This window comes from Brassica rapa, chromosome A05 (assembly GCF_000309985.2).
Source record: "Brassica rapa cultivar Chiifu-401-42 chromosome A05, CAAS_Brap_v3.01, whole genome shotgun sequence".
NCBI lineage: Eukaryota > Viridiplantae > Streptophyta > Magnoliopsida > Brassicales > Brassicaceae > Brassica > Brassica rapa.
The window spans coordinates 17,216,422-17,230,920 of NC_024799.2; the positions used below are offsets into that span (position 1 = coordinate 17,216,422).

Below are 14,499 nucleotides of genomic sequence, written 5' to 3' on the forward strand. Positions count from 1 at the left end.
ACATAAATCAAATATTTTTTTTATTGTAAGCTAGTATTGTAGAGATTTTAAAAACATATACATGAGATTACTTACCAATATGTTTTCCATTGACAAAAACACGAAGGACATGAGCAGTACTATTGACGCGGAGAGACATGTTTGTACCCAAAAATGGATCTCGTTTTCTAAACTTAACGGTAGTCATATACCATAGATAATCACTTTGGTCATTGCTTACTACTTTCTGATCAAAGAGTTGTGTGTTTGTAGATTCGCCTTTTCCTCTCAAAAGGAAATTGTCCATGTTCTCTGGTCTCCATGACCATTTTAGAGTTGAAGGGTCCTCTTCAGCTTCATTTGATTTCTTAACCATCATTGAAGTCTGAGTGGTAATCTAAAATTTAAAACCAACAAAACAATGAATTTTTTTTACATCTTTGAATGAACAATGGTTGTTAGCATGAAATTTTAAAATCCACAAAAGAAAAATCTAAAAGAAATAAACCACTTAGTCTCTCTAAATTGTTTTCTGGGAATCAGAACTTAAGGTACTATAATTATCAAACATATTGGGTACTTTGTCAACTGTGAAGCTTTAAGGTGCTATGCAATTAGTATAAGTTCTCCGGACACCGATATACAATTTAAAGAATTTTAGGCTTATTTTCGTTTAAGTTACCGAGCTGCTACTCAACTAGGGTTAAGGTTTAGGTGGTCAGAACTAGAGAACTCGCTCACAGGTCTTGCTGCCACGACTTTTACAATCTGTTGTAACATCGCAGACCCTCTTACGATGTATTCGAAGAGACCCGGATCCTCAGAGAAGACCTGGATCTTAAGCATATTAATCTCTTGCTCTCAATTTCGTTACTATTTTCCTTCTCTTTTTCGAATATTGCTTGATCACTTGTCGTTGTATTCAAAGAGACCCGGATGCTCAGAGAAGGCGTAAAAGCTACGCTTTCTCCCCATACGAATTCGATAGTGCGAATTTTTGTTCCCACACATATTTTCCCGTCAAACTCGTAAAATCATATTTCCTGCTAAAAAAGAAATAAATAACTTTCCTGTCAAAACCGCAAATTATATTTTCCCACCCACCCATCCCTCCAAACTGAAAAATTACATTTTTTCTGGAAAAACTACAAAATATCATTTCCGTAAAAACCTTAAAATCACATTTTCCCAAGAAACCGCCAAAAGAAATAATGATTAACCATGAAAACCATAAAATTTGATTTTTTCTTCAAAATTGCAAAATCAAGTTCTAAATATATTTAGATCAAAGTATGAGGATTATAGTTAATTTTCTAGTTGAAACTTCTATATATAGAGATGGAAATTAACAACAAATAAGGAAGCAAACCATTTCTTTTCAGATGCTCTATCCAACTGAAAATTTGAATATAAAAAACAACATTAAGATGAATCATTTGACTGAAATAACTGAATAAACTATATAGATGGAATTGATAGATGAGCAAATAAACATGCCCAATGTCATTTAGTGATACTTGGGAACTATGCTTTCATAGAGGTCATTTCAAATCTAAACATCTCAAAAGATGTATGTATTTTGTTACTTAATCCTCAAGGAAACATAGTATATATTCATATACTGACTATGAAACAAAATATAAATTTATTAGTATGTGACAGGCGGAAAAACTTATATATATAGAATCTTATATAACTAAAGAGCTTTGTAGATCTAAAGTGTATGATATAATACACTTAAATTCATAATTTAAAGGGCATAAATGTTTTTCTAAGAAGTCGTTGCATGACTTTAAATATTTAAAGGATCTAGAAATAATATAAAATGATTTTTTTATGAAATATGTTGTCTTCGTGATGAAATTTTTTATTTTACGCGCTTAAAATTTTATTGAATTTCCAGTAATATCTGTAGCAAGGAGAATATAATACAATATGCATAAGAGTTTCAAAGATAAAGATCAAAACCAAAAGTCTAAGTTAGAGAAATGTGATATAAAGACATAGAATACATTGACTTAGAAGAATGTGTTTCTCCATGTTCTTACATCAGAAATAATTCTAAACATGTTCATTAAACATGTTAAGGTGTGGGAGGATCCATGGATCCTAACGGTCCCATCGAGGCCGGCTATCCCTGTTACACCAGTTATGCATCCCAATATGAGAGTCAGTGATCTCATTAATCAGACAGCAAAGGATTGAGATGTTGGACTATTGGAGAACTACGTCAATCTTGATGACATACCGCTCATAAGAAGTTTGGCCATAAACTCATCTCATCGTCGTGATACTTTTTGCTAGAGCTACACAAGAAATGGCCAATACACGGTTAAATCTGGATATTGGGTGGTCCATAATTTATTAAAGACGGGAGAAGAGTAGAAAATCTTGGAACCGAGTATCACCAAGCTTCAAGCCTTTGCTTGGAAGCTGAAGGCACCTACGAAGATATGTCATCTTATATGGCAGTTGTTAACTGGGCATGTGGCAGTAACAAGGAATTTAGCAAGACGCAATATGAGATGTGATAACTATTGCCCAAGATGTGGAGAATTAAAAGAATCTGTAACACATGCCATCTTTGAATGCCCGCCAGCGCTACAGGCTTGGACCTTATCAGCAACTCCAACAAGCCCATAGGTATTTCCAGTATCAAGTGTCTACACAAATATGGACTACCTATTCTGGAGGAAAAACTCTATTATCGAGTCGGAACAAGACATGGACCCTTTTCCCTGGATAATTTGGTATATCCGGAAGGCTAGGAATGATAAACTGTTTAGGGGGATAGATAGAGATCCTTTAGAGTTGGTTCGATATGCCAAGAGTGAATGTCAGGCCTGGTTTGATGCGAACGAAGTGGTACAACCAGTGGTACAAGAGAACAATGTGGTCAGCCCCCAAGTCATAAGCTTGGGTAATATATGCTTGTTAGCTGAATCTTGGACAGCATCTGCCAATTTAAGTGGATGTGGATGGGTTTGGATGGACAGTAGGGGAATACTCAGCTCATAGGGATAAGAAATCTTACTAGACGTGAAATCAGCCTTGCATTCGGAAGTAGAAGCACTGCGGTGGGCAATGGAGAATATGCTCCAACACTCAACATGCCAGAGCTTCGTGACGGACTGTAAGGAGCTGATTTCAATGTTAGAGGAACCTCATCCTTGGCCAAGCTTTGCGATAGAATTAGAGAAGATAGAGACGCTACATATATGCTTCCCGGATTTCTGCATCACTCATGTTCCATGAGCGCGTAATCAAATTTCAGATTTTTTAGCTAAGACTTCTAGATCCATCCATAGGGAGTTACTTTTCATTGGTTGTTCTATTCCGGTCTGGTTACCCATACCACCCCAAGTTTGTGTAATAGAATGGCCGTTTGAGGTAAAAAAAAGCATGTTCATTAAAAATATTTGATATACAAGAGAATAAAAATGTCATTGAATTCATTAATGATTAGATAAAATCATTTGAGAATATATATGTAGTAGATAAGAAAGATATAAATATAAACAAAAGAGAAAAGCAATAGATACTGAAGAGAACAATTATCTTATTTTCGAGAGAGAATGGGCATTATTGAGAAGAAATGACCATGGATTTTCCAAGAGAAAAAGAATAATGTGTACATTTATTGAATAAGTTCACAACCAGTAATGAGTAAATTGAACTAAATATTTGAAAATGAAAAGTACTACATAATTTAGAAATACCATAAAACACCATAAATCTAGAAAACACTTAACATATAGCTTCAATAGCGAGCCTTCTAGCAGCACCACTGCAATCTGGTACTCCAAACTTTTCTGCAGTGACATCAATGGAACACTTCTCTTTTCCGACACATTCTTTTGTTAGAATATCAACAGCGTTCTTACTTCCTTCACAGGTTCCCTTTACGAAAGATCCACAATTTCCATCTGGGTTACCAAAAGAGGCAAATTTGATGGCAGAAATAGTTTTCCTATCGCATGAAAGCTCAATAACATTTTTCTCATAGACGTTGGCACATACACTTCCCACTATAGTAGTTTGAAAATTGACAAGCGATGGGTTTCCTCCCATCTCCTCAAACAAAACTAGTGTGTTATCTCCTTCTGTGATCAAGAAAGAACGAGGAACATGGTACCTGTTCATGAAAGGAATCAAGAAAAAAAAATCCAATAAATGTTCCTCAGTTTTATATTTAAAAGATTTGAATTTGTAACCTAATAATTTGTAGAAAATGTACCATCTTTGTGTAGGTTCTCCACAATTGGTCTGACACTTTTCCGCAAAATAAGCCCCTCTATAGTTACATTTCTCAGAACAACCATCAGAGCTTGAAATGAATGCCGGCCAATAGCGTCCAATGTTGTTTCCATTGACCCAAGCTGTACCTTTTCCAAGTCCCAAAAGATCGACAACTACTGGATCATTTCCCAATGGAGCCTTGAACGTAGTCTGAAAGACAAAATGATATGATATTATTTGATACTAAATCAACAAGTGTTTGGTTAGTAATCTTATGAATAATAATATCTAATTACCTTATACCAAGTCATGGTTCGGTTCAATGGTACACTTTGGAATGACCATTTAGACGGTGATTCCGTTTTAAAGAGTTTGTTCTCAAACCCATTTAAACCGGTTTTATAGCTCCATTTATGAGAAGACAAGTCCTTAACTATGGTTTCATCACCATTTCTTCCAATAATTGAAATCGGTCCAGTGATTCCAACTGGAACACTTTCGAAGAAAGCACCGTAGTTCTATAAAGAAATTTTTATTTTTTGTTAGAATAGAACTTAAAAATGCAACATAATATAATATTTTATAAGTTACCTGAAGTCCCACAGTTATGCTAAGGAGAGAAATGACATTACGGCCGGACTTAAACTTTGCATCTTTCTCAAAAATATAGTGAAATTTTCCATTTTCAGCGTGTTGACTACCTAAAATATAAATCAAAGATTTTTTTTATTGTAAGCTAGTATTGTAGAGATTTTAAAAACATATACATGAGATTACTTACCAATATGTTTTCCATTGACAAAAACACGAAGGACATGAGCAGTACTATTGACGCGGAGAGACATGTTTTTACCCAAAAATGGATCTCGTTTTCTAAACTTAACGGTAGTCATATACCATAGATAATCACTTTGGTCATTGCTTACTACTTTCTGATCAAAGAGTTGTGTGTTTGTAGATTCTCCTTTTCCTCTCAAAAGGAAATTGTCCATGTTCTCTGGTCTCCATGACCATTTTAGAGTTGAAGGGTCCTCTTCAGCTTCATTTGATTTCTTAACCATCATTGAAGTCTGAGTGGTAATCTAAAATTTAAAACCAACAAAACAATGAATTTTTTTTACATCTTTGAATGAACAATGGTTGTTAGCATGAAATTTTAAAATCCACAAAAGAAAAATCTAAAAGAAATAACCTTGGCGGTGTTATAAGCCTCTGTTTTGCAATCCGGTAAAATGGTAACAGACCAAGCTGGGACAACATAAGATTCTCCTCTGAAACTAATTGCTGCATCTGAATTTTCATTTCCGTTTCCAAAAAAGCAGCTAGATCCTTCTTGGGTTGTATAAATTGTTGCCTATAAAACATTTTTGTGATAAGTAACTAATTCAAGAATAACATGTACAATACTGATAAATAATTACAAGAATATTACCGATGCGGAGTTTCCAAAGTCAATGGTGGAGATGTTTCCGTATGTGAGAGTTTTCTCCATAGAATGAAGAACATCATGAAGTTGTTTCAAATGACCGTATTTTGGTTGGTTCAAATTACCTAGTAGAATCCCATGTTAAAAAAATAGAAACTTCAAAAATAGATTAAAATATGACTATAATTTAAATTTACCATATTCGTCTAGGGGAGCATCATAATCATATGAAGTTGTGATGTATGGACCACCTGCGGTTCTATCAAAGTTGGTGCCTCCATGGTACTATAAAAGTAAAAGTATTTCAATTTATTATTCTAATTAATGACTATTTTGTGTTCTTACGTAATTAAATAAATTATTTTTTAATTATTATATTTTACCATGTAATAATTATTAAAAGTTCCTCCTCTTTGGAAGAATCTTGCAACAGAAAATGCAACATCTTCAGTTGTTCTATGAGGATTTTTACCACCCCATTGCTTAAACCTAAACAAATATATGACACACAATATTTATATATGATAAAATATTTTAAAAGCAAGAAAAATATTTAATCATACTGAAAATAAAACTAACCATCCGGTCCAATTCTCAGTCCACATTTTTGGAGTGTTGGGATTGTTTGGTGTAAAATTATCACAATAAAAGCCATTACATGTGTTCAACTATAAAAAAAACGATTTAAAATGGTTAACCTTTGAATATCTTAAAATAAATATTCATTATAACTAGGCTGATCTTGTTACCATAGGCTGAGGGGCATCATTTTGTTGACACATTATCCATGGAACACCAACATCGAGAGCCTGAGCCATGTTTGCACACCACTTAATGTATGATTTACCCGCTTCTCCATAGGGTCCCATTATATTTCCGTACTCATTTTCAATCTGTATGATTAGTAAAAAAAAATAAAAACAATTATGTTAAGAACTTTATATAACATTACCAGACGGGATAATGTATTTCGGACATAGATCGATCACCTGAGCAAGGATAATTGGACCTCCTTGTGATGCAAACAACTTTTCTTTTTTGACCATGTCTACTATCATAGTTGTGAAGTTTTGCATCTCATCCTATAGATAAATGATCCATATAAAATTTAATTAAGAAGAATACATATTTGATAAAAAAAAAGAATATTTCTGATCGGTAAAATTACCATATATGCTTTGTTTGTAGTTCTGAACACCATTCCGGGCATGTTGTGCAGCCACACAGGGAATCCTCTATTTAAAAATGATTAGATAACTCACAAATTAAAAATATTACAAGGGAAATCATAATATCATAATACAAGAGGCTAACTCATTATGATAATTTATTATATATATATATATATATATATATAATTTAAAGAGACTAGATGAGGACATTTACGATATATAAGTTTTGGTATATTGATTAATAAAATCAATCCAGTGGACCATTTACCGATCTAAACAATATATGGGAAATAGTTGTATCACTACACAAGATGTTAATTATGAAGACTAATTAAACTGATATATATACTGCAGTTAAAGAGACTAGTTAAATCTGTTTTATTATATTATCCGTAATTCCACTCGGCACATGCATATGGTCCTATGCGAAGAACACCATACAGTCCTTCATCTTGAATGGTTTTTAGGAATCGAATAAGATCTAGTTTTCCAGAGAAATCATATTGACGGCGAGTAGGCTCATGCGCATTCCAGAAAACATAAGTTTCGATCGCATCAAGACCACCTTCCTTACCCTTTTTTATAAGATCTGGCCACATCTAAACATATTAACAAAACAAATATAATTAGTAGTAAACACAGAAGAATAAGCGACTCATAGTGTTCGATGTATGGTATTTTAAATACCTCAGGAGTGCTTCTAGGGTAATGGATTGAACCAGAAAGGAGGACTCGGCGATGACCATCAATGGTGATGGCTCGACCATCATGAGAAACTATTGTGGCACATGCACAATTTACTAAGACACAACATAAAATAAATCTTAGAGAAGCCATATTTATTTAGAATTTTTTTTTAATGAAGAAATATGGAAGAAAACAAAGCTTTTTATAGCGGCATAAAATTGTTACTTACAGATAATTTAGATAATTATAGATTTTCTGAAATAAAAAGCTAAAATTTTAACTGAAATTTTATTTCTAAATTTTTATTATTTAAAAATAATTATCGTGACAGTAACAAAATGCATTTATCCAGATATACAATTTAGATTTGATTTGGATAATAATAGATTTTATGCCAAAAAAAACTGAATCGATATAGCTTGGTTGTTGAACTTTGGTTTCAATTCATTATATCTTAAAACATGTCTGAATAATAAAGTTAACTGTTTCGTAAATAATTTTGAATCTTAAAAGCATCATATTTATATTAATCTACATGTTTAAACAATTTAAATTGGAATCATTTTACTACTTTCCATTTTTCACAAAGGCGATAAAAATAATGTTCTCGACAACCTATGTTTTTCATATAATAAATATCTTGTTTTTGTTGATCAAATATTATGTATGAGCATTGAATAACTGTTTTACTAACTTGACAACGAGAAGTATATATATGATTTTCCAGATTTTTTAATATATACAAAAACTCGTATGGATTTATCCCCACTTTTTACTCAAAAGTAGTTGTTTTTAACATTTTGGTAGACATGTTAATAAAGAGTTTGATTTCATTTTGTTATATGTTAGATATAACAACTCTTTTTTTTTTGATCGTCTAATAATAAAGTGTTTGGGAAACCAAAAGAGGATGTTAACCCCACACCAAAGACATGAAACAAAACAAATGCAAAGGACAAAGACACAATCTTAAAGGAAAGATGAATTAGTCTTGTCTTGTAGCTTCTCGGATGATGCGGCTATGAAGCCAGGCTGGTCCGCCTAGAGCAAGATATGATTGCAGACGACCGTCTCTCATTACACTCTTTGCGATATCTCGAACTATTGAGTTTGCCCCTACTTTCTCCACTTCAAAGGCGACTGAAAAGAAAGAATTACACAGTGCCATGATTTGTTCCAAGAGACATCGAAACCGTGGCCATGATGCAGGGGATAGTAAGGCTTCAACGGTATCTCGATGATCTGAGGCGATGCATATTGAATGGAAATGTAGATCCCGCGCACTCTGCATCACCCATAATATACCCCTCAGCTCTGCGATCATCCTGTTTGATGAGGGAGTAAAGGCATCACGACCATGGAAAAAAACGTTCCTCGTATGGTCCCTTGCTATCCACGCTCCTCCACTAATCAAGGCTGCACTCCTCCAGTTGACATGAATGATATATTTAACAGTACCTGTTGAAGGAGGACACCACCGTTCCATATCACCCATTCTATGACTCTGCGCCTCAATGTGTTGAGCTTGTTTGTTTGCCTCAAACCACAAAGTAGCTTCCTCCTCAGCATTAAGCACCCAGAAACTTGGAGAAGTCTGCGTCTCAGCATACAATAAGGCGTTTCTATTCTTCCACACATTCCACAAAACCCAAGGAATGGACCTAACCTTGCTGTCTCCAGCTCCATTTCCATCCAAAGCATCAAACAAGAAAGCTATGTTGGCCTCGAGTCCATTGGAAAACCCTTGCGCCGGCTTGGGGCACTCTGTTAGATCCCACAGTTCCAACGCCTTGCTACACCGAAACAGCATATGATTGATTGTTTCCGCTTCCGATTGACACAAAGGGCATCTACCTTGTACATTCAGGCCTCTAGATTGCAACCTATCAGCCACAGCTAGAGCCCCAGAGAGAGCACGCCAAAGAAACATTCTGATTTTTGGTAAACACGCAATCTTCCACACTCTACGCTTGAGTGTTAACAACCTCTGTTCCTGGACTGTCATCTGAGCATTCCTACGTGCCTCCGCGTTTACTAACAATCCATAGCCACTCTTGACTGTATACGTTCCATGATTTGTGTAAGCCCAAATTAATTTGTCTTCTCTACCTCCAATCTGAAGCGCCATGATTCGACTCACTTCATTCACAGGAAAGAGGTTATTAAGCTCCTCCAAATTCCATGTACCGTTTTGATTCAATAAGTCAGCCACACGAAGAATCCCGTCAAAATGGATCTGCTTGTTGACTGGTCGTCGAGGTTCCTCATCCATTATCCATTTATCTAGCCAAACCATGGAATCCTTACCGTTACCAATAGACGTAATTAAACCTTTCTTCAGTAGCTCTCTACCAAAGACGATGCTCCGCCACGCATAAGAGGGTCGAAATCCCGTTCCAGCCTCAAGCAGAGACGTCTTTGCGTAGTAGCGTCCCTTGTAAATCTGTGCTAGCAGGCTTTGAGGTTCATTCATTAACTTCCACGCCTGCTTTGCCAATAAAGCCTGGTTAAAATCCTCTATGTCTCTAAACCCAAGGCCTCCATTCTCTTTGGATTCACACAGTTTATCCCAAGCTATCCAATGAATCTTCTTCTTATCTCCACTCTCATTCCACCAGAAGGCAGACATCGCCCTCATGATTTTTTGGCAATGGTGCTTAGTAAGCTTGAAGCATGACATCGCATACACCGGAAGAGCCATTGCAATCGACTTAAGGAGTACCTCCTTTTCCCCAAGAGAAAGCATTTTGGTATACCATCCATTCAGTCTTTTGTCAAGTTTTTCTCCAATGAAAGCTAACAATTTCTGCTTCGACCCGCTAAAACACTCAGGTAGACCCAAGTATGAACCAGCACCTCCCACATTTTCAATATTCAGAAGCTCAGCAATCAGTCTCCGCATAACCTCATCAATACCTTCTCCAAAGGTGATAGAAGATTTGTTGAAATTTATTTCCGGCCCCGATGCCTTTCCATACAGCTCTAAACATCTCAGAAAAGCAACACATTCCTGTAATTCAGCTTTTATCAGGAACAAACTATCGTCAGCAAAGATTAGGTGTTGTACTGCAGGACAATGGCGAGTAAGCTTCATTCCAGAGATTCGACCGTTTTCCCCAGCTCTGTTCATCACGTGCACCAACGCTTCTGCACAAAGAATGAAAAGAAAGGGGGAGAGAGGGTCCCCTTGCCTCAGTCCCCGCTCTGGAACGATGTGACCAAACTCCTGTCCATTTAGAAGAACCGTATACGTGACAGAACTTACACACAGCATGATCCAATCAATCCACTTCCTATGGAAACCCATCTTCACGAAAAGTGCTTCCAAAAACGACCATTCAACCCTGTCGTATGCCTTTGACATGTCTGTTTTGATTGCAATGAAGTCCTCCTTACAGTTGGGGTTTGTCTTCAAGCCATGCACCATCTCATGTGCAATCAACAGGTTGTCCGAGATAAGCCTTCCTGCAACAAAAGCTCCTTGGGTGGGAGACACAATCTGTGGAAGGATTCCTTTAAGACGCGAGCACAACACCTTCGAGATGATCTTGTAAGTAACCGAGCACAAACTAATAGGTCTGAGATCAGACATCAGCTTCGGGTTTGGCTTCTTTGGTAACAAGAATAGCTGGGTATAGTTCCATTCAGATGGGAGAATTCCTTCTCGGAAAAAACGATGCACTTCTTTTGTGATCATAGGACCAGTGTGGCACCAATGTTTCTGAAAAAAGTGTGCCAACATACCATCAGCTCCCGGGGCACTATCACTCTTAATCGCCTTTACAGCTCTCTTAATCTCTGCATCTGACACGTCTTTGGTTAATCTCGTATTCATCAACTCTGTTACCTTGGGCTCCATTCCTAGCAACAGCTCTGTAGCATCAGATGGAGAAGATGAACGGAAAAGGTTTGTGAAGTATTGTACTGCGATCTCTCCCTTTGCATCTTCCTCGGTTTGTTCAACACCTCCCGAGTCAACTAAAGCAGGTATCAAGTTCTTCATTTTCCTTGATTTTGCCCACCCATGAAAGACCTTCGTATTTAAATCCCCCACCACCAGCCACGTGTTTTTACTCTTCTGTTTCCAGAAGCTTTCTTCTTCTTGATACAGCTGGGCCAACTTCACCTTCAGATCAGCAAGCATCGCCAAATTGGGAAAACATTTTTTCTCCTCCCCTTCGAGTTGTAGCCGTAGCTGCATGATCTGTTTCTTAGAGTTTCCTGCGTCACTTCTTTTCCACTGGGCCAAATCTTTGCGACACGATGAGATCACTGAGGTCACATCTCTACCATCTGATCGTTCCACCGGTCTCCAATGTTTTTTTATTATATCACACATAAATCTTCCTCTTCGCCTCTGAGTCTGAGACACCATACTGAGAAAGATAGGTCTGTGGTCAGACCCCAAGCGTTCCAGATATTGTAGGTGAGTGCGGGGGAAGAGACTAAACCATTCTGCGTTTCCGAAGGCTCTATCAAGCCGACACTGAATCCAGACATTTTCTTTAACACCATTGGTGATCACCTCTCGTACTCCTGCCCATGAGAGCTTATCTCCAGAGCTCGGAATCTCCTTTATCTTACAGACACGAGCCATAGACCGAAACTGAAAAAAGGAACTCTCACTGCGCCCAGGTCCACCAAGCTTTTCATCACTACACATTATTTCATTAAAATCACCCACTAAGCCCCATCCTCCAAGACGGTTCATTCCAATAGACTTCAAGACAGTCCATACCTCATTCCTTCACTGTCTTACGGGATCACCATAAACAAAGGTCATGTAGTATACAAGGTTGCCAGCCTTCACCTTCGTATCTATAAATCTGTTACTTGAACTCAAGATCTCCACTTCATGCGACTGCTTCCAAAACAGTGCCAAACCACCACTCAGACCCACTGGATTCACCAAAAAAGAGTGGTCATAACCCAGTGGCCTTGTAACTCTTTCCACGTGATCACTAGAGTTTTTAGTCTCTAGGAGAAACAAGAAATCCGGGAGATGCTCACGACACATCTCCTCTAGGCGTCGAACTGTCAGGTTGCTCCTCAAACCCCGACAGTTCCAACTGAGCGTTGTCATTGAGCATGGGATGGTTTCGGGGAAACCACCAAACCCTTCACTTGTTTCGCCATCTTAGACGACACTTCACTCTCATCTTGCGCCTTGCGTTTAGCAGGTCCTTCCTCCATGTTCCTCTGAGCCATAGCATCTGATTTTCCTTGTTCTGAAACCTGAGTGACTCTACGTTTGTTCTGGTTACGGCGTGTCCAAGACGAACGGCTACTACTTGTGTTTCTGCTACGACTGCTCCGTTCTGATCCATTGGAGGTTTCAGCTCCCATTACAAAACCTCTATCTCTCTCATTAACCAACTGAGACCCTCCCAGTCGAGCATCATTATGTCTCACTTCTTTTCTAGGATACCGAGGCTCGTTTTGCGCGTCCTCTCGCTGACGTTGCTCCAAATTTGTATTCTCCCCTACCCTCTTTGTGGAAACAGTTCCCATCGTCCTTCTGATTTCACCATCTTCCAGCAAATCTACTCTTCTCTGTGATCCATAAGATGATGATTCTGCTACATTAAGGATTGCATCAGTACCGACTCTACTAAAGTCAAAAACCCTTCCCCTGTCTCTGTTGATGTCAGCGGAAATCACTGGTGCTCTTTCCAATCTGAGGCATGATCTCTGCGCAATTGGGTCAGTGGACAGCTCCTGAAGCGTCTTTCTCATTTTAGCCTCTCTAATTCTTCTTTCCTCTGGATCCACACATTCCATGTAGAGCCGCATTTGTTCAAATACTTCTGGGGCCACTATGGACGGAGGTGGCTCAAAACCAGGTGGTATAGTTGGTGCCATTAAAGGCATCAACTTTTCAACATGATCGTTATGATGCTGTCTCACACCAGCCGGATGAACCTCAACTGCATGCTGACGAGATACCACACCTTTCCCTTTGTTACCGGAACCCTGAAGCAAAGGGCACTTTTGTTTTTCATGAGAAAGTCTCAGGCAGTGAAAGCACTTCTTCCCCACTCTTTCATACTCAACATCTACATACTCAATTCTGCCTCCAGGTAACGTTAGCGATTTCCTATCCCTTAAAGGTTGATTGATGTCCAGCACCACTTGGACCCTTACGTACTCAAGCAGATGCGGCTTCGAGCGATCAAACTCAATCAATTTCACATGTCCTATGCCATCTGCCACTGCATCAATAGTCTTCAACATAAGGTAATTGACTGGGATATTATGTAACCTCACCCAGATTGTTGCTGTTTGCAGGTAGTTTGGTGATGGCATTTCCACCCATCTCTCCATAGCCATACCCCATTCATCAAAAGTCCAAAACCCTTGCTTTAGAACCATTTGAATATCGGTCTCAAGGTCAAAAACAAATTGGAACCTTTCCTTCGTGAGTGCTAGACCTCGAACCCGTTCATACACCTTCCAGATTTTGGGCATCGTCTTCAGCATTCTACCCATGTTCTGACACTCCGGATTCAACAGACGTCCCAGTATACTGCGGCCACCACGTTCTATTGCACAGAAATCATCATCCTCCGGTATGATAATAGATTTGTCTTCACCAAGCGACATCCCTTTCAAGACTTCAGCCAAATTCTCATCCATTAGTAATAAGAAAAGAGAGTTTGCTCGACAAGTTCGAAGGGAGCAAGAGCCTTGATTTGATATTAATAGCGCCGAAATCCCAAACCCTAGAAAAACACATATCTTCTTCGAGGATTTTTTGGAAAAAAGGATATTTTCCAAAGATTTTTGTAAATCTCCAAGAATATTTTGGAAATCTTTCAAGTTTATCCCAATCGCAGCAGGGAAATACACCCTCTGACAAGAAACTCCCCTAGGAATAACTAAAAAGCCCCTTCCATGGAAGAAGGTGAAGAACTCCTTGGAGTCGCCTTCGAGTCGCCGTTGAATCGCCATCCTAATATATTAAACCTTTTGATTTGGGATTGATATAACAACTCT

At 37.9% G+C, this 14,499-nt stretch overlaps 4 protein-coding genes across 5 annotated transcripts in view; all 4 read right to left on the reverse strand.

Annotated features, from left to right (window-relative positions):
- LOC117134369 (beta-galactosidase 15-like) overlaps positions 1-355 on the reverse strand; it is a 4,898-nt gene extending 4,543 nt beyond the window's left edge. The window contains exon 1 of the mRNA XM_033292662.1: positions 76-355. Within this exon, the coding sequence (XP_033148553.1) occupies positions 76-355 (280 nt within the window). The remainder of the gene's footprint in view (positions 1-75) is intronic.
- LOC117134179 (beta-galactosidase 15-like) lies at positions 246-7,894 on the reverse strand. Of its 2 annotated transcripts, XM_033292096.1 has the most exons (7): positions 5,651-7,894; positions 5,411-5,572; positions 5,000-5,300; positions 4,810-4,919; positions 4,515-4,736; positions 4,217-4,428; positions 246-4,114 (listed from the first exon to the last, which is right to left on the reverse strand). In XM_033292096.1, exons 1-7 carry the CDS (start codon positions 5,708-5,710, stop codon positions 3,727-3,729), a joined length of 1,455 nt encoding a protein of 484 aa, XP_033147987.1. In that variant the 5' UTR covers positions 5,711-7,894; the 3' UTR covers positions 246-3,726. The 2 variants fall into 2 exon arrangements, with proteins under 2 accessions (XP_033147987.1, XP_033147986.1); XM_033292095.1 differs by having other exon boundaries at positions 246-4,428.
- Positions 6,376-12,166, reverse strand: LOC103849371. Its single transcript, XM_033292663.1, has 6 exons — positions 8,962-12,166; positions 7,504-7,592; positions 7,258-7,415; positions 6,813-6,879; positions 6,634-6,726; positions 6,376-6,537 (listed from the first exon to the last, which is right to left on the reverse strand). The coding sequence occupies exons 1-6, from the start codon at positions 12,164-12,166 to the stop codon at positions 6,376-6,378; spliced, it is 3,774 nt and encodes a 1,257-aa protein (XP_033148554.1).
- A 416-nt stretch (positions 12,167-12,582) lies between these two features.
- On the reverse strand, positions 12,583-14,139 carry LOC103849372. The gene has a single exon (XM_009126144.1). It carries the CDS (start codon positions 14,137-14,139, stop codon positions 12,583-12,585), a length of 1,557 nt encoding a protein of 518 aa, XP_009124392.1.
- Between the last annotated feature and the right edge of the window lie 360 nt (positions 14,140-14,499).

Coding starts and splice junctions, on each gene's coding strand:
- LOC117134179 (XM_033292095.1), bottom strand. CDS start 5,710: ATGGAGAAAACTCTCACATACGGAAACATCTCCACCATTGACTTTGGA. Junction 5,301..5,410: donor AGGCTTATAACACCGCCAAG/GTTATTTCTTTT, acceptor TTTAAATTTTAG/ATTACCACTCAGACTTCAAT. Junction 4,429..4,514: donor GAACCATGACTTGGTATAAG/GTAATTAGATAT, acceptor TTTGTCTTTCAG/ACTACGTTCAAGGCTCCATT.
- LOC103849371 (XM_033292663.1), bottom strand. CDS start 12,166: ATGTGTAGTGATGAAAAGCTTGGTGGACCTGGGCGCAGTGAGAGTTCC. Junction 6,880..7,257: donor ACCATTCAAGATGAAGGACT/GTATGGTGTTCT, acceptor ATTTTTAAATAG/AGGATTCCCTGTGTGGCTGC. Junction 6,727..6,812: donor CTACAAACAAAGCATATATG/GTAATTTTACCG, acceptor ATTTATCTATAG/GATGAGATGCAAAACTTCAC.
- LOC103849372 (XM_009126144.1), bottom strand. CDS start 14,139: ATGGATGAGAATTTGGCTGAAGTCTTGAAAGGGATGTCGCTTGGTGAA.